Source organism: Acanthaster planci, linkage group LG07 (genome assembly GCF_054643075.1).
Source record: "Acanthaster planci isolate LZ-2023a linkage group LG07, COTS_SCS, whole genome shotgun sequence".
Classification (NCBI taxonomy): domain Eukaryota; kingdom Metazoa; phylum Echinodermata; class Asteroidea; order Valvatida; family Acanthasteridae; genus Acanthaster; species Acanthaster planci.
Window position 1 is genome coordinate 10,344,843 of NC_141783.1, and position 19,018 is coordinate 10,363,860.

Consider the following 19,018-nt stretch of genomic DNA (forward strand, 5'->3'; position numbering starts at 1 on the left):
CACATCACTGAACAGGTTTAAGAGATTTAAGATAAGCACAAGTTTCGTTGCCCTTGTTCAAAAAATATGAAGTAGAAAGGGTCCGCAGGTGTACTATCTAATTCTTATGAGGGGTAAAGCTGTCTATGGTGGGATGTCTTTTACTTCCATTAATTTAGTGTAGAAGTAAACAGATAATCAATTGAGATGATTGTATCATCGATTTCGTAGGGATTGGCTTTGATAGAAAAACTTGTACATGCACCCCCCCCCGTCGCCGCACCGCTGGGCATGCCATCAGTTGTGTGGGTTGTTTACTTTGTTTCATGACGCTTGCCGAAGTGGTTTCAGGATAAAGGCTGTGTATGAGAAAGTTTGGCAAAGACACGCTCTCTGATATCTTGATATTGCTGGATACAATAAATATATTAGACCACCAGGAACAAAGTCTAGACATAACTAGAGTGTAAAGCCTGAGGTACTAGGTGCGCGTCGCACTCGCGTACCTAGGGTATTAACCTGTATCTGGGACGTCACGGTATTGTTTCCACTGCCTCATTCTTTTGCAGGAACGAAGCGTCTCTGATTTATAGAAAGTACAAGCTGTCGTTAAGACGCCGAAACCCATTCCTTTGAACAGATGTAATGGTAGAGAACCACTAAGGTGTACGGTGTTGTTACGTAATAGTACATTTTTTGAAGTTTCAGCCACACCCATGTTAACCGCCACCATGAGGCGTGTGTACTTCTATTGGGGCAATGGCTATTCCATGAGACAGTGAGTGATTTGTTTTGCTGCATGGAGACACTTAACGACCTTTACTCGCTGATATCCTGGATAATCTCAAACGTTTCACCTCAAGTGGAATTAGAATAGAACCCACCGGTCTTCCGAAGTTCCAGGCCCTATTAGCAGCTTGACACGAGTACGTAAAGGTAAGAACTATACGTTCTTTTTTTTTAAACACATACAAATTTAAAAGCAATCATTCCTTAAATTGGGTTTATTGTCTTTGAAAACTGCAGTGTCGAACGCTGATGTTAACATCATCGGTAGTATGTAGGAATAAGGTGGCAAATAAACTTCACTATTTATTTCTGTCCGATCCTACCTACTCAAAGCGACTCTTTTCATCCGAAAGAATTAGCTGTCGCCTCTATCGCTCCATTCGTGCAAAAAAAAATGAGTGTGAAACAATAGCAATACCTCAGAGATGGCGGTTACAAAAAGGAAATTTTTCACACATTATGGGGGGGGGCGCCGTGTGGCCGTGGCGTGAACATACCGCGTTCTAAAGCCTATCGGGAAAAATATTGCATACTGACTCCACTTTTCTCATCATATATCATCTCAATAAAGTCAGTCATTACAGAAATGTTGGAAAGACATGAATTCTGGACCTAGAAACATTTATCGATGTTGTTGGGAAATACTTAGAAAATTCTCTTCAATCCTCATAGACTTTGTACACAACTGCTGAAGTGGAGTCGGGATGCAACATTTTTCCGTGACAATATGGGGGGTGTCAAAACTTGCACTTTTCTCAACAGTGCTCTGTGCGCGTAGAATCAGGATTTGATATATACAGGTACATATACATTCAACGGCCTCTGCAGTTTCGATATTAGATTTCTCGCTGTTTGTTGGTTCACTTTCCCGCTAACCGGCGACGTAGGGTGATATTACTGAACGTGTAAACCCGGAGGTGGACACATTTTCGTGGGGGGGGGGAGGTCACTGCAAGCAAACTAATTGTGGCTTGTACATATTCAAAATTTCAAATACAGCTACATGTATATATATATATAAATGGACTTCTGTTAAGGGCGGCACGTGCCCTGTTGCCTCTTCCCCTAGCTACGTTACTGCCGCCAATCCTATACATATATTATTAAACTCTTGATATTGAAAACTCCAGCAAAAAATCGGATGTTGCGTTCCAAGGTTATTGGCGCATCTCTTGGCTATACATGTACAATGTACACTGTACATGTATTGCCGTTTGCCTTGTACATGTACTTTTCATTGTCTGCCCGCCGTAAAGTTTTAAGATAACATTCAAGTCTGTGGTGACTTACAGAACATGTAACACATGTAATACCCACAGCACTCCCTAAGTAAATTCAAACATTTTTAATCGACAAAAATTAATGAGACAAAGTAGTTGACAGACGTAGAATCATATCTGCTTTTTTGAAGATGTGGTGGCTCTGAGAAGAGCCGTTTGGATATTTTTTAGTTGTGTGGCTGGCTGGCCGGAACTGTTTACTTCTTGGCGGTCTTCTTCGTTGGCTTCTTTGTCTTCTTCGTTGTTTTGGGCTTGGCCTTTTTCACCGTCTTTGCCTTGCTGGCTGCCGCAGGCTTCTTGGTGGCCTTCTTGGCCACGGGCTTCTTGTCCTTCTTGACTTGCTTCTTGGGAGACTTCTTCTTCTCCGTCTGCTTCTTCTTCGGGGACTTGGCCTTCTTTGCTGCTTTTTTGGCTGCCTTCTTGGCTGCGGCCTTCTCCCGCTTGACTTTGTTTATCTCCTTCTTTTTCTCCTTTATCGCCTTGGCCTTCTGGCGCGCCTTCTCCTTCTTGGCCTTGAGCGAGGCGGTGGCCTTGGCCTTTCGATTGTCCAGCTTGAAGGAGCCACTGGCCCCCTTGCCCTTGGTTTGCACCAGTTTCCCGGACGCCACCAGGGTCTTGATGCCTCGCTTGATGTGGTTGTCGTAGTTCGCCGGCAGGGTGTAGTTGGCGTGGATGTATTTCTTAATGGCCTGCAGGGAGGACCCGGAGCGGGGCTGGTCCTTCAGGTTGGCCAAGGCAGTCTGGATCATCTCCCCGGCTGACGGGTGGGTCGCCTTCTTCTTGGGAGCAGCCTTCTTGGGCTTTGCCGGCTTGGCAGTAGTTGTTTGCTCAGCCATTGTGATGGAGACACAGAACTTAGATTCTGCGGTTTGAACGTGAACTTCTCAAAGCTACGGCGATAAAGCACTCATGATGAAGACACAGCGCACCGAGGTTTATATCGCATTATTGCGGACGCAGTATAAGTCACCAATTATGATTGCTAGGCGAACAGGTTTGTCCGCGAAATTTTTGCGCAAAATGGCCGCTGACTGGAAATGTGTGTTAGTGGGCATTTTTTCCACTGGATGTTTTTGGCAAAGAAACAGACGCAAAGTAATTTCATTGCTGACGCCGGTTACGGGATGAAATAGGCTTTCACATCGTTCGCAATGTGTTGATCTGTACTCGACTGAATTTGATGACAAATCAAGCGAATATAAAAGTTGAATAATATTTATTCGCAGTCTCAAAAACACACGCTTATTTTACAAAAACGACAGTAACGCCACCGATAAATCGTATCACAAATTAAACCTGTATCTTTGATTTGTAATTAGCATGACTTCTTTCCATTACAGGTCTCTGTGAAAATGTGAAACACTGGTATGAACTTGGGGTGGAAGGACGAGAAATGGGGCGACGCCATGTTGTGACAAATCATTTTCACCTGGAATAAGCTTTTGTCGTGTTCAATATTCACGTCCAATTTTACCCATTTATAACAATTAAACACAATATTTGAGTACCAGTATGGTGTGAAATGTTCCCTTTATCCCTCATTCGGTGTAAATTCTCAGACTCCGTCGCTCAATTGGGGAAAAATGGAAATGTAGGGAATGTGTTCAATCTCTATCAGAGGTCACGTCTCAGAAAAAAGTTGACGTCATAAAATGAAAAGCACGGGAGACTGTGAAAAAAGCATCTCCATTTTATGCCCAATTTATCAAAAATTATACTTCTTCTGAGGAGAAAAAATTTCTTCAATGCAAGTAAGGATGCTTCTTAACTCCAATAAGCTGAAATTAGAACTTGACACAAATTTAGGGAGGACATCTTCGTCTTTGGCATCTCAATACCCTCCGCTATTTTGTTACTTTATTTTTGCGGTGGAATCCAGTTGCTATTTTTAGTGGCTGGCTCCTAAGACGAAGCAGTGTTTAGGACCATAAATAACTCATTTTGACCAAAATTTTTCATCATAAAACGCGTCTTTTTTAATGTGATAGTTAAATATATATTCAACTTGACCGAATTCCATCCACAAAAGGAGTTTTGTTCAAATTTTAAATTCGCTACGGCTTGCATTTTGAATGGTAAATGTTAAACTTTCCATGAGCCGATATCAGCCGAATGTGACGTTGACGCAAGAGTCGACACTTGAACGAACTTTATGTGATATACTTATAAATCAGGACTGACTGATAATTAGTGGCTATGTAATTCTTATATGTAAATCGATTATCTGGGAAACGATAGAATGTTACCAACGGGATAAACAGTTAAACACTGGAAAGATTGCAAATGGAATTTAATTCGCTTTATCGACAAATAAACGACACTCTAGAGCGTCCGGTCCGTAGCCGGTATGAGCTATGCCTACACATCGTCTGTGAAGTTCTGTTTCTGGAATCGAATCATGTTCGAAAGTACTGATGTAGGCCTAAATGTTAGTCAAATAATGACGTTTGAAAGGTTTTAAGGACTCACTGCAAAATGTTCTAGAGCTTGACTTTGTGAAGGGCTTTCCTGACAGATGTTAAATGATCACAACAAACACCTACGATTGGCGCCTATGTATAGGTCCGCCCACATTACAGGCGCGCTGATTTCGGTGCTAAGCTAAGCCGGGTATGAACTGCCTGGACAAAGTTTAAAGTGACACCACCTGACCCCCAGCCCCCAATAGAAAGTCTCTAGATTTTGTATACATGTACATCAAAAAGTCTCAGAGCTTTCTTTTTGAAGAAAATGTCATCTTGCATTCATTTGACAGTCAGAAGAGTATTCCTGATAACAGCAGCTGCCACAAAAACAAAACTCAGTTGCGAGTGTATTATATGTCGTCTTCATATCAATATTTTTCACAAAAAAATGAATAACTTCATCATGCAGACTGAGGGAAAATGGCAGTGTTGGTCGTGAACAAATTGCAGTTCAACTGATTAATAATCATCTTTACACTTCAACTGTAGCTTGGAAAATGGAATAAGACTTCATTAGACATATTTTTGCCAAAGCAATATTCATGGATTTTCAATGAGCATTCTCTGATGTACATGAGAGACGTCTAACTCTCTGAAAAGACAAGGATAGCATTTTGTAAGGAACTGTAGAAAAAAACTAAAAGGGCCAATTTGGTGAAGCAAAAGGGGCACAAATTACTAGGGGGAGTTGGGTGTCTGTTTTATTCACTTTCTTTCCAAAAGTGAGTAAAAGACCCCACAATGTGGCCTCACCCTGAAGAAAAGCCATAAAAGGTTACTTGAACAACTTCCAAATCTTGGTTCTGGATCCTTGGCTATGGGAATGACTGAGTTTATTGACAGGATTTCATGCACAACTTTCACTGCTAAGGATGACAAATGTACATTCCTTTCCCTTGCCCCCTCCACCTGCCTCCATACCAAAACATCACTCAGACAGAGAATTCAGAAGAAGTTGAAATGTTCCCAATCAAGTAGCCTGGAAATTTTAATCTCTACATTAGTTTTATGGGTTCCTCCAAAGAAAAAAACCCACCATAGCCAGATGCGCACATGCGTAGTACCTTAATGTAACACATGAATCCATGGTTCAATGCCAAGGTACACAAAAATGATGCATGGAGAATGACTCGAACAGTTCCATTTGTCACAAGGAGATTACAGGGGCCTGAAAATTCCTAGCTGTCAAGCGCAAACTTTCCAGTAATCCAGCCTTACCCACAAATTGAGTGGAAGGAAATGTTATTGAGCACTCTTATTCATGGCTTCTTATGGAAATGCAGCGTGCAACTTCACTGCATCCCTTCATTGAGAGTTCTCTAGCTGGAGGTAACTTGGCCGGAAGCCTGCGACTCCAAATTGTCCAGTGTGTTCCGCAGTTGGCAGATGGTTTGGAAGCTTGTTTGGAGATGGGCCAACGAGGCGGAGATTGCCATCAGTGCTTTGTCCTGTCAAGAGTTCAGGAAAATGACACATTCGCTACTCGTGTTTATAAAATAATGCTCCTGTTAATTTACAGAAGTTACTGAAGTTCACAAAGCACAGCCTACGTCAAACATAACGTCAGAAGAGTATTCCAATTAAACATTGCTTGTTCTAATGAGGAACACCTGCACTTCTATAGAAAACTATGCATGTTCCCTATTAAAAATGAGCGCTCCAGTGGGAACAGGACTGTTCAAACTTTTAAGATACTCCCTTACAGCATCTCCCTTGATGTCAAATGTTCAGAGTTTGCATCAAGAAAATGTCACCGATTCACAAAAATTTCACATCAAGGGAAAAGAACCACAAGATAAAAAAGTCCCTCACCAGGTGGCTAGCAAAGAAATATTTCTCCAAGAAGGTGCAATCTTTAAATGAAGGAGAAATAAAATCTGATCACAATCAGGATTTTGGGGCAAAATCAGAATACCCCATTCCATTGTAGAAGATGGCGATTAAGGAGGACTCACCATTTTCCCATCCTTTGTGTCAAACCCGCTAGCCCATTGGATAGTTTGCAGGTTGCTGCTAAGCTCTGCCAGGCAGGAAGCGGCCAGTGGGAAGAGCTCTTTCACGTACATGTGGAAGGCGGCCTCGATTTTGAGGTAGTCGCCGACAAAGGGCTGCTGGAGACGATTGATGAGGTGGTCCTTGCTCTGCACGATGGCTTGGAGGTGCGAACTGAGCGAGTCCAGTTGTGAAATCTTGGATTCTGAAAGCCACATACATCACAGAATTGTCAGAAAAATGTCCAACATTTCCACATCTTCAAAACACTACCTAAGCATCTACAAACTGCCGAACAATTTTGGTTGTACGAATTCGAGTTTCAGCCTTTTCTGGACAGGAAGCCCAAACACATGATAAATTAAACAAGGAAAAATGGAAAATTGTAAAGTAGCATCCGAGGTGCAGGAGCAAAGTGACAACAGGATAAGAAGGAAAGCACCGCAGCAAACAGCAATGACTTACAAGGAGCAAAACAGTAATTCCTTTAATTTTATAATGCACCTTTTCCACTGTTCATTGCTATTTCTATTCTCTCCTGACACCCTAGCCCTTCTCTCTGTTTTATCCGTTCTCACCAAGAATGCCTAAATGCATGATATCCCTTGTCTCCTTGTCCATCAGTCGGCTCTGAATTTCCATATTTATCTGTCCAGGGAAAAAATTCCAAATACATGTAACTAACCCAATGATTGGCAGGGAGAGTTGTACGTACATTCATGAACACTACTTGAGAGCATCACATCTTGGATAAAGGTACCCAGATTCAAAACGAGGGAATATAAGGGACCTGCAATATACCAATCTGTGTGAGGGTCAAAGAAAAAGGAGATTCACAATATCTTGCATCAACACAGATTTGCATTAAAGAGGCAACTTCTGGAGCAACTCTCCCCCTTCATCAATCAGCCAATGAAAAGAGCACAGCACAATCTATGTTTGTGGAGGCCAAACTTATGAGTGTAAGTTTAGCCTAAAAACTCTTTCGGTGAAAACTGCAAATATAACTACAAATAATGACTTCTTTTCACAGTGCACCACAGGATAATTTGGACCGTACATGTTTTACTCTACCACTGAGGACAGGCATGGAGGAACAATAGTTCCTGTCCTCAAATATCAATCCCTTCTGTCTCTGTAGATAGTGCCTGTGCTCAGGCTAGGGGAGAGTGTTCAACCGTAAAAATAAAATACCACAGTCCTCTGTGGTGTAGTAACTGTGTGCACCTACGGTGGCAGTTTTTTTGAGTTAGGACCCTGACCTCACCTTGTCTAGTTGTTGACCTTTAGCTGTCATTTCTTTCAGCTGTTGTATGAGACGCAAGGAGGGTGATGTGTTATGTAGGGACTGGACCATCTCGCTAAGTACTTCATCTCTCCTCTGTTAAATTTCAGAAATTGAAAAAACCAGATCATGACATCAGATCATAATGATCAAGTTACACATTTTCAATAAACCACTACCGTAAGATGTTAAACAGGCTCAGAATTGTCAAGCTGGCTTTTAACTTGTCGCCACCTTTGCTTAAAGCTGCCATGCTATCAAAGAACGGAATTACTAGTGCGAAAAGAGGACCCACTTTCTTGGGCAAACCCTCACATTGAAATGCTACACCTCAACTGCACCATCAGTCCCAACTTCAGTGAATATGATTCTGAGTATATGTTGCTGCAATTGGACCAGCCCAACTGCATGCAGTGAGCAAGTTTCAATCAATGCCACTGATGCCTCCTCTCAAAAGTGTCTCAACTTCTTCCGTGTTTTGTAGCTCATAAGCAAACCTGGCCCACTCTTGACTTGGAAATCTCTACTGATAGCATCCTGTTCGGGCTGTCGCAAAAGTATGGTCTGCCCTAGTCTTGATTTAAGACCTGGGCGTGCACTGTTTGTTTACCAACATGTTGTATACACATTACTTAAGAGGAGGAAACAACAGAGAATAATGGTTCGTGAGTGTAAGCAGTAGTGTTGATTTGAATTTATAGCACCTTTGTTTAGCCGTAGCTTACACAATAATATAACCCCAACAGCTTGGGCCAAGACAAGGATTGCCCTTGACTCTCCACATTTCTCACGGCAAAATTCATCCGAAAACACAAGCCATTTCATCCATGACTTGAACAATTGATTGGATTTTGCCTGTGCGCATGTTCACTTTGGCAACCAGCATGACCTGTGTAAGACCCAAGCGCAGCACTATGGTTAGGCTCGCCAAGCATACATCTGATTGATACTGTAGCTGGTGTGTAACGGAAAAAAAAGAACAAGAGTCAAACTGATCTGCGATTCATACAAATGGAAAACAAACATTGTTGACCTACACACTGTGATGCTCTAGTCAACCCCAGCCTCCTTCAAAGCACCAGGCACAGCATGGATCCTACAAGAGCTCACCTCAATGGAACTTTGTTGTTACCCTTTGCGATATGTTCTGTCAAAGTTATCGGTGGATCTGCTTGATGAGTTTGTCACAGCGCTATCGGTCAATCATGTGGCATAATCTATTGATCCTAGCACCATCAGGCAACCATTTTTATTCTAATTCTGTAGTTTCAAAGCGGAGAAGTCTACCGCCGAGACAAGACTTTCATCACAGCTGTTTTCACTATGCGAATGTCTGCCTTAAGTTTACCTTGGTTGAAATGGACGCAACAGGGTCACTAATGTGCAGATAAGCACAGTAAAAAATGTACACTCAGTCGTGGGATTGGTGTATTTTCGATTCTGTGAAATAGTTTCATGAAAAAAAGGACGTTTTTAGTATTAACCTCTAGTTCTATCTATTAAACGGCAAGTCTTGCGTCCGGGGATTGTTCCACACCAAAGACCCACATACGCCGAGATGGAAGGAGTCCCTCCCCGATTCAAAAGACCAATGACATCATCTCTGGGCGGGGCATGGGGTTTAGGTGTTTTATATTCATTGTAAAAAAGTTTGGTTTAATTCATTCGTTTTTTACTCTGGTTTAAAGACAAAGAAATGCTCCAACATGACAAAAGGTTGTGAGACCCCTATTCAGAGTCGAAATAGTTTTTTCCCTGGTTGAAATTAAGGTCTTGAGTCTAGCACCCTCTCCAAAGGACAGCGAGAGTATCCTGACAGAAAAGTCGAGTCAGCACTTACTGGTTCTTTTAATAACCACACACCTTCTCAGAGCCTTAGTCCATGCTGCAACGGCAAGCCTATTGTACTGTACATCTCATGACTTCACCATGCAAAGCTTCAAATTAACATATATTGGAAACAGCTTGTTTTTTGTCCCTGTTGCACTCCATAGCCATTTAGGCGAGTGCACCCTGAATGTCAAACGGTTACTTATTCAACGTTCGAATATGGAACAGTTATTTGTTCAACGTTGAATGTCGAACGTCAAACGAGGAACGAGGAACTAACTTCACATCGGTTGTGAATTTTTATTTGCAAGATGGAATTCAGGCCAGAATTTGGAATTTTTCCTTAAAAACTTTTCCCAAGCCACAAATCATGAACAGAAAATGAAGCATCCAGCAACGTGTTGTAGGAATGCATTTAAAACAACAACATGATAATCCTGCAACGTTTAGGGTAGAAAAAACCTACAAAACAATCAGTAACTCTTGAGCCTGGGCCTGAAAGTCTTCAGCTGAGCACCTGGCCACTTGGCTGCTTGTTCACTTGATGATCAAGCATTATTAGTAAGCAGTAAGGGTGAATTTAGAACTTATATAGAACTTAATATTGCACTGAATAATTCACTCCAGTCCATGCAAGCTATTGAAAAACAAGTGTAACCGGATAATGTCAGATATTGGCAAAATATACACTTCGACTGAATTTTGCAACTGTGATGAAGTGAAAGCCAGCAAAAATAATAAATGTCATGGTCTCCAAAGCATACAAACACAATATTCATCAAGCACTCAACCATGGCATGCAGTCTCCATCATGTTGAGTCCATGGACCAAATTTTGGACTCGATCTCGGGCCTACTGTTGTTGCTGTGCGTCTATTTGTGGACCGGCGTCCGCCCCGCTCCCACGTTCTGTTCCTTGCTCTATGGTCAGATGGTGGGAGCGGGGATGGGTGGACATCGGACCGTTTGCATATATCGGGCTGATCTGCTGATAGGGCTTGGGCCTACCGTTTTTAAATGACCGCTCTGCTCCGCCAGACGAATGGCGCTACAAACAGCTGCCGTAGTTCGATCTTCCGATATCCAAGGATTCAACAGTTGGAATGCATTTTTGTCATTCACTTCCATCATGTCTGCGATTAAATGGTCGAATCTTTTTTACATTTTCGTGAACGTGAAGTAGGGAAGCTTCTGCAAATCAATTTTTCAGATTTTACCGCTCTATGTTGTTTCGTAGTCAGGAACCCTTCCACGCAATGCTTCGAAAAGCCGATACTGTTAAGGTCGTAACGCCTGGGTATATTTTTCGAAAAGTTATACCCAGGAGGAGTAAACTAAGTGTAGACTTAGATACTAATGAAACGTGTTAATTGCCATAAGGGGATTGTATATTTGGGGATCTTGCTAAAATAATGACATCATGTTTAATAAATGTAGGACTGATGTGAAAAGAGGGCAGGGTTTTGAGTTTTGAGGAAATTATGAGGGGAAACTGTGAGTGTTTTAACACAACACATGGTGCGTGGGATGGGAGCGGGGTGGACATCGCACACCCCGTGCAGTTCTGAGGGTAGACACATAATGGTGAATTCAACTTTCCGTGGCTGGTTTATCAGTAAGACATTCACATTTTCTCACAATTTATAATTCCAAATTTCCAAAAAAATAATGTCAGTGAAATAAAGAGAGCATTACCCGGGGGAGGGGAGGGGCTTGCCAGATTTACAAAATTAAATTACCAAAAACTGGGGTCCCCAAATACACAATCCCCCTCTAAGTAGCTGGAGACGAGGTTGCATTCCCTTAATTCTTTGGTACCGGCTATTTCTTAAACTTGGGCTTTGAACTGTACCCGTTCGGGGACCGTGGCTCAAACTGGATCTCTGGCATTGGAGACTGAGGTTTGGGGGTTGTGGAGTTTTGCTATGAGAACATCAAACTTTTTTAATTAAAGTAATGGATAGTCCAACCATTGAAGGTCTACGAACATAGTTCTGAATTACATATGTCAGATGAAAACCGAACCAGATATAAAGCCAATGCTGCTTTTGAATCTGAAATTTGGAATTGGTTAGCCAGCCGGGCATGCACGGTGGGCCTGGGCATGAGGCAACATGGTACGCGCACGTACACGTATACGGGTACGTACACGGTACGGTTGAGACGACGTCTGGAAAGTTCCGGATTAGTTTCAGTAGGCTCATTACGTTGTTCTTTTTGTACACCGTTGGTAGGTAAGAACTGATGAAAGTTGTTTTCTTTGGTGCGCCAAGTAAATGCATGACAAATTATTCTCGGGATTTGTGCAATTTTTGCTTGATTTTGGTGGGCGCAACACGCTCAATTCAATCTCTGATCCACAGTGCATGCACAGAAGCCTGCATGGAGCGCCCTCACAGAGGACAGGACTTTGTTCTGTGTGATACTGGTATGCTTAAGTAGACCCTATTAGTTCATTGTCATATAAAACATGTCTCTGTGAAGGCACTCCATCATGTCCATGTAGGCCCTCTGTTCCTTCATGATTACACGATCAGAAGATCGCGCACTGCCGGCTGCGCTGTTGGTCGCTCTAGGCATAGACCCAGGGGAGGGGGCAAGTAATCCCCATCCTGACGTGTTATAGAAAGAATTCCATGTAGGCCTACACCACTTGCAGATACAGACGCTGCTTGGCACCCTGTGCACAAACCCTATCAGGGATGCACATCAGACATCACAACACGGAGACTGTGATGTGGATCATATCATTACAGTGTAGGGGTGTACCCTTAGAACAATTTACCAGCAATTCAAGCCTGTTATAATACCTTGAAATTTAAAATAAATAAAATTTGCTGCAACGATAATATTGATATAAAAAAAGGATATATCGATATCGGCTAAAATACGATATCAACAGTGCCTACTGCACCATTGAACGCATCATTGCAGGAACCTTTTTAAAAAAGAGGGTTTCAACTGTCAAAACTACTATGTATTATATATATATAAATGAGCAGAACCAGTTTGTCTTGAACTTTCAGCACTCCAAAAAGCATCATGGGTGACTTTAAAAACATTATGGTGAGCGACGGAGTTGTCAAGGATATCATCCGGCAAGGAGGGCCAACCAAGGTCAAAGTAGGGGAGACAATTACTGTCCACTGTACGGGGTCCCTGGCAGGCAACCCGCCCAAGAAATTTTGGAGGTACGCATACTCTCCGATTCTTGAAATGTGCAGACAAAAGATAAGAAATTGAGCATTGAAGTGATTTCTTGAACTCTTTTCTTTCTTTTTGAACCAAAAACTGGTCTGAGACTTAATCAATTCGACCCCTTTTGACACTTTGTTTTGTGAAATGAAAAAATCTTTCTTTTACATGCACAGTGCGTTTTTGGCTATCCATGGACATCTATACAAAAATCAGTGTGCTATTGAGCTGAATGTCGGTTTCTCTTTTTAAATCTTAACAGCACGAAAGATCCCGGGCAACAACCATTTTCCTTCGCTGTTGGTTTGGGAAAAGTGATCAAAGGTAGCAGATTTATTTGAAATACGTATCTTTTTCTATTTTTCCTCTTCATTGAAGATGGAATTCATCATTTGAAAACTTTGTCATTTCACCAACTGTCCCAGGGCTTCATTTTAATAAATACGAGGAGAGCTAAAAATCGCTCTCCTTAATTCACTTTGTTGATTTAAGAAGAGCGATTAAAAATTGCTCTCTTTAAATCAACAAAGTAAATTAAGGGGAGTGATTTGCTCTCGCTAACAAAAACCAAGTTAATGTAAACATATTCAATAAAATTAACACAATTTAACTTCTTTTACTGAGTTCAATGAGTTAACTTTAATCAGTTAAACCATTTGTCCCGGCCATAGCGAAAATTCGCAGATTGCATTTTTCCCACTGTTTTTTCCCCCACCTGACGGAGCTTGCTGAAATTTTGTCCAAATGTTCCTTATGCCAAAAATCAGTCAACGCAATGGTTATGAATCGGTAAACATGTCCATAGTTAACGTATTTGCAGAAAATTTTATCGAAAATCCGCCTCCGATGTCGCTCTATCCACGGCATCTACTGCATGTTCGCGGGCGTGCATGTGGGTCCGTCATGTAGTCTTTCATCGTACATTGGTTTGGTGGATGTGGGTGCATAACTTGACTAGTCTCCTCGCTCGCCCGGCAATCCATTTCGCCGCCACAGGGGCTCTGAATTTACTGCACATGTGCATCCTTTCTTTTTGGTATTTTAAAACATATTGCACGTCCTCTGCAGATTGTATTCATCATCCCTTCCTGCGCTCACAATACTACTTCGACCAGTGCGTTTTCGTATAGAACACCGGGTACATTACCCGCCAGAGACTTTTTTCTTTCCTGTGGCATACTTTCTGTTCTCGACAAGTGAACATTGTTCTCACGCTCGAACCAAATGAACACGCAACAGGATCACACACCATCTCCAGCCACTACAGGGTTTTTCACAAACTCACTTCTGCTGTTCACAAACGGCCGGCCGAGAACATAGCGCCTGAACTCGACCCGTTCTGGGAGAGAGGTTGGCCGGGCGTGGCCACATGCGTCCATGGAATTCCATAGGCTCGCCCACACACACTAGGCCCGCCCACATGCGCTATCACGTTTGTGTGTTGCGATGCAGGATTCATCAAGCACGCTCACACAACTCAAAGGCTTTGATTACCAGCAATTGTTTTTAATACATTCAATCTTTGGACTTGTTTGCTACTGTCGACCTAACGAGATTCAAAGGGCATGTCATAAATCAACATTTGCTGGTTTGAAAAAACCATGCACTCCTTAAATTTTTAAGGAGCGCTTTTTTTTGCTCTCCTTGGAAAACATTAAGGAGCGCGATTGCGCTCCTTTAAAATGAAGCCCTGCTGTCCTGAATGAACTGTGTCATTTTACCAATTGTCCTGAATTAACTATCTTCAATGTTTTTTGGTTTTTTCCCCCTGTTTGGAGAACATAGATTTGTAACTTTAATTTTGCATAATTCATTTTTACTTTTTTTTAAATTATGAATCATTTTCCATACTCTTATCATTTTATATTCCCTTCTACTGATATGTGATGCCTTTAGATTTATGTAAATGGGGTTTTATCAGTGACCCTGATGTGGCTGCCTACCCTTATATTTTAATTGAATAAACCAGAAGAAATAAATAATAGCAACGGCAAACATGGAATGTATGATGGAGGGCACAAATGGAAGCAAAATACAGACATTCAAATGCCAGAGTTGCAAAGCATGGTTGATGAGGGGAATTCAAGTCCCGGATGACTTCTGTGGTTCGTTTGGCATAGAACTCACAGTAAACCAGTGTGGCTGCACTGTGAAACAACTGTTTAAAAATGCACTGAGGCTTGTACATGTATTTCATGCATGCTCGGAATAAAGGGCACTGCAGGCCATTCAGGAACATGAGTGCAGACCTGCCCAAGATAAGCCCTATCAATGTAGCTGTACACCACTTCACATGTACTGAATGGCATGACATCACGTGCCTCGCTTTCTGGAAATAATGAACTGGAATGAACTGGACATAAATGTTATCCTTGCAGGCAGAACTGTCTTGCGTAGTCCACTTTTTGCTCTGTGTCAGACAACGTGCATGAGAACAAGCCGCTGCTGTGGGTAGGCTCTGTCATACATGTGCATGGCAGCTGCATATCCAGCTTTTGGTGTCGGGGGAGGGGGACAAATTCGAAAGGGAATGTGAATGATGTTTTGGGGAGAGAAAAATATCAAAAGCCTTACTGACGGTCCCGACATTCTTGCGGTAATGTCATGGTGATGTTTTGTGAGGATTTTAAAATATTGCTAATATTTGATAAAAATATCTGTCGGGGCAAGCTCCCCCCCCCTCCGCGGATACGCCACTGATGCATGGGCATCGGGGGTGCCTTCTAGAAGGACATGACAAAAAGAAAAACACAAAATTAAAAGAGAAAGGGATCCCCTTCTTCTATGATAATGGTTTATCAGTTTGCCTGTGGTGAGTGCTTCCCTCTCCCCCCCCCCATGGCGACACCCCGTGGTTGTGTAGCACACTGAAAACTCATACTAGATGTACTTCATGAAGTGCATGTAGGTCATGGAATTGAGACCTGTCTCTCTGATCTTTTGTCACCAGGATGGGATGAAGGCTGCTTGAGCATGTCCAAAGGTGAGATAGCGCTGCTGAAGATACGCTCAGATAAAGGTTACGGCAAATCGGGCTTTCCAGCGTGGGGATATCCTTTTTCTCATTTGATCGCTATATTTTTTTTCATTGAATCAAACATGTTAATCACAGCCGTGAGAGGTAAGTAACAATCGCAAGACATTAGCTAAAATTTACATTAATCAGGAGTCCTGTTACAAGTGATAGAAATTCTGTTCCTTTTGCCAGGTAGCCTGCTTTTGCTGAGCATTTTGTGAACCACTCTGAAAAAACAGGTATATCATGTTTCACAAATGAAAACAAATGAGTGATAAGCATAGCTTCATTTGGTATATGGCAGTGCTCAATAGCCCATTCCATTGTAGAGATATGCTTTTCAAAATATGAGCTCTAAGGGGTTTGACTTTACAGAGAAAACAGGCTTCGGCAAAGTTAGTCTTACACAGACTTACCGTAGGCTTGGAAGGTTGACTTTAAATCTCCATTGCAACCATTATGTTTCTTTGGAACAGTTTTCTGCATAAAATCCTGAACTTTTAGAGATCGTTGATGTTATTTCTGACCACCTCCCTCCCCCCAATTTAAAATTCTGTAAGAACTTTTACTTCAAAGCAAACAAATTCTTCTGCTTGTTTCAAACTAATTTGATTTCACTTTTAAACCATATCGATTCCCCCCCCAAAAATTATCCCTGATAGTGATTTCTGGCATCCTCAATCCTTCAAAATCTTGCAAAAACATCCTTTTTGGGGTTTTGAATGTTCTGGGGATATTTATGATGAACTGCTGAGCACACAGGTTTAGAACTTTTCCTTAATGTGCTCTCCACGATAACCCCGAATGCGGACCTGGAGTTTGAAATAGAGATTCTGTGAGGATGCCTCCAGAGTGAGCACTTCCACATTAAATGTGGTCTTTTTAGCATTACTTTTATAACATGTTGTTGTAAGTGAATGCATAGATATTTATCTGTAAGAGACAAGTAGTTCTTAGTCATTGTAACAGGAAATCATGTTGAAATGTCTAATCATGTATTCTGTTATCCTTAAAAAGGTCGCCTTAATTCTCCTGCCATTTTTTGGTTGAAACCCTCCCGTATCTACAATTAAAATCTACAAGTGTATAGGAACAACATCCACCCTACCAGCAGAGCTGTACCCGTCCCCACTCCATCCCTGTGCCCAACCCTATCGGTTGAAAAGAGCCACATCAATGGAAAATCTTCATTAAATTTGGTTGGCAGCGATGCAACCACAGTGCAGACATTTCACAGGTTCGTTCGCGAACCAGCAAAGTGCAGCTCCCACCAAAGGAGCCCCCGTATCTGGGAAAATTGCGCCCTCTCTTTCTCCCGCTTGGGGAAGATAGAATATATATAACTAGAATGAAGTATCTTTGTAGCTTTACCCCTTGTGCCTTGAAGATATTTGGTGCAGGAACACACTACATATCAGTACCATATAGTACCTCTGACATTCAGAGGGGTAATGTTGGCCTAAATGGAGGCTAAAAATGTCACAAATAAAATTGCCCAAGCTGCTGCCTTTTTTTTTTTTAAAGTTTGTCAAATTTATTGTCTGATTTTTCGGAATAGCAAGACGTTTAGGTACTTACAGTATATGCTAAAGTATTATTTTGAGGAAAAATGTGCACAGTGCATCACTAAATTAATGTTTGTCATTTTGTTGGCAAGCTCTCTGGTTTTGGTGGGTTACAGATGTACCAAATCTTTCTTTTATAGATCCCTACATGTGAGAAATAAATACGTTGTGATTCTTGCCAGCTGAGAAGGGTAATTTCACAGAACAGAAATGGCCTGCAAATCCCACAGTGTGTGCAAACATAATCATCTGTGGGTAGTTGTGTTTGTTTTAAAACATTGTTGCTGATCATAATGCGTGGGCCAGTTTTGTTATATAATATTGTTTCACCCTTTGCTTGATGGGATTTTATTATCCATTTCCCAGAAACGATTTACACGTCAAGCATCCAGTTGGAGTGTTTAATTTTACTTAGGGAGCTTGCTGCATTGCTATTATCATCCCAAGTGAAGTGGTACTCCGTGAGAGATTTTTAAATTATCTTACTAGAATTCCTTCTCTGTTTTCAATATTTTATACTTTTGTTTAACAACGTAGCCTTTCTTCAAAATAAGAAATAAAAGAGTTTAAGGATTACGTTACGCAGTGGAGGAATTGCTTTTTTGTCTGTTTAGTGTTAATGTGGATTAGGAGGCGGCTGTGAATTTGTCAGGAGGAACAGTTCCGGTATCACTCTTTGGCTTTATAACCATGGGATACAGGAACGTTTACTCTGTTCGAAAACCCAAGTCCTAACAAAGAGGCATGTGTGTTCTCGGGAGGCTTCTTATTTTGTCCAACAATGTACCTTACGAGTTTTAAAACTATTGATATCAAAGATCGTATAGCGCCCACCAGAAGTACAAGCCATTACTGCGATGGCACAAGGCTCGTGGACAGGTGGTACGCGCGCGTTACATGCCTCTTCGACCAATAGGGTGTCGTGATTTGCCAACTGCACGCGCGCGTCAAGCTGAAGAATGTGCGTGTGAGTGCGGTGCCACCGCAGTTATGACGTCTAATCGGATTAGTCTATTGAGAAGAGTTTTACGTGCATGGATAATGTAAGTTAGGTTCTCAGAAAGTAGAAATGTCTCAGGGCCGGTCCCCGGGAGTTTGTTTGGTGTTTTTTTCGGCGTAATGTTTTCGCGCAACTCAAATAAAATGCCATCTTTGCGCCAGCTCTTGTCCTGGCTTTCCGAGTCGAGCTTTCGTTTCCATCGTGTTGGCGTCTGGCTCGATATTGCCTAATGGATCGTGTTTAAACACGTTAAACTTCAGGAGTGAAAGACTTCGATTTAAAATGTTTCCGTCGGTAACGCTCCAGCGCAATTGCAAATGAGATCCAGCTAAAAGCTTATTTCTACGACTGGAAGGAAAACTCCAGTCTTACAAAAGACTGCATTAAAAAATGTCTATTTTCGTCTGCTAAGAGCGTGATTTTACACGCACGGGTTACTTTTCATCTGCAGTTTAAATTACATTTCTAGGCAAATCACGTTACCTTAAGTGCTTATTAGCGCCACTCCGGTGGGGGCATTTTTTCTAGACGATTTCTCTTTCAGTTATTTTTATCTTCACTGAAGAGCTGGTACCTAATTCCCTCTAACTACGGAAAATTACTTTGACAGATTTGCTACGGAG

General features: G+C 41.8%; 3 protein-coding genes across 7 annotated transcripts; 1 reads left to right on the plus strand and 2 right to left on the minus strand.

Annotated features, from left to right (window-relative positions):
• The first annotated feature begins 718 nt into the window (after window positions 1-718).
• Window positions 719-17,985, plus strand: LOC110973652 (uncharacterized). Of its 3 annotated transcripts, none has more exons than XM_022224639.2 (5): window positions 719-915; window positions 12,646-12,810; window positions 13,077-13,138; window positions 15,765-15,864; window positions 16,624-17,985. In XM_022224639.2, exons 2-5 carry the CDS (start codon window positions 12,662-12,664, stop codon window positions 16,667-16,669), a joined length of 357 nt encoding a protein of 118 aa, XP_022080331.2. In that variant the 5' UTR covers window positions 719-915; window positions 12,646-12,661; the 3' UTR covers window positions 16,670-17,985. The 3 variants fall into 3 exon arrangements, with proteins under 3 accessions (XP_022080331.2, XP_022080330.2, XP_022080332.2); XM_022224638.2 differs by lacking the exon at window positions 719-915 and adding an exon at window positions 11,700-11,853; XM_022224640.2 differs by lacking the exon at window positions 719-915 and adding an exon at window positions 11,728-11,849.
• Window positions 988-2,956, minus strand: LOC110973651 (uncharacterized). Its single transcript, XM_022224637.2, has one exon. The coding sequence runs from the start codon at window positions 2,882-2,884 to the stop codon at window positions 2,246-2,248; it is 639 nt and encodes a 212-aa protein (XP_022080329.1). The 5' UTR covers window positions 2,885-2,956; the 3' UTR covers window positions 988-2,245.
• On the minus strand, window positions 5,311-11,433 carry LOC110973649 (uncharacterized). Of its 3 annotated transcripts, none has more exons than XM_022224632.2 (5): window positions 11,359-11,433; window positions 7,773-7,886; window positions 7,084-7,153; window positions 6,469-6,710; window positions 5,311-5,961 (listed from the first exon to the last, which is right to left on the minus strand). In XM_022224632.2, the coding sequence occupies exons 1-5, from the start codon at window positions 11,416-11,418 to the stop codon at window positions 5,833-5,835; spliced, it is 615 nt and encodes a 204-aa protein (XP_022080324.1). In that variant the 5' UTR covers window positions 11,419-11,433; the 3' UTR covers window positions 5,311-5,832. The 3 variants fall into 3 exon arrangements, with proteins under 3 accessions (XP_022080324.1, XP_022080321.1, XP_022080326.1); XM_022224629.2 differs by lacking the exon at window positions 11,359-11,433 and adding an exon at window positions 10,628-11,155; XM_022224634.2 differs by lacking the exon at window positions 11,359-11,433 and adding an exon at window positions 10,412-10,567.
• Window positions 17,986-19,018: the final 1,033 nt, after the last annotated feature.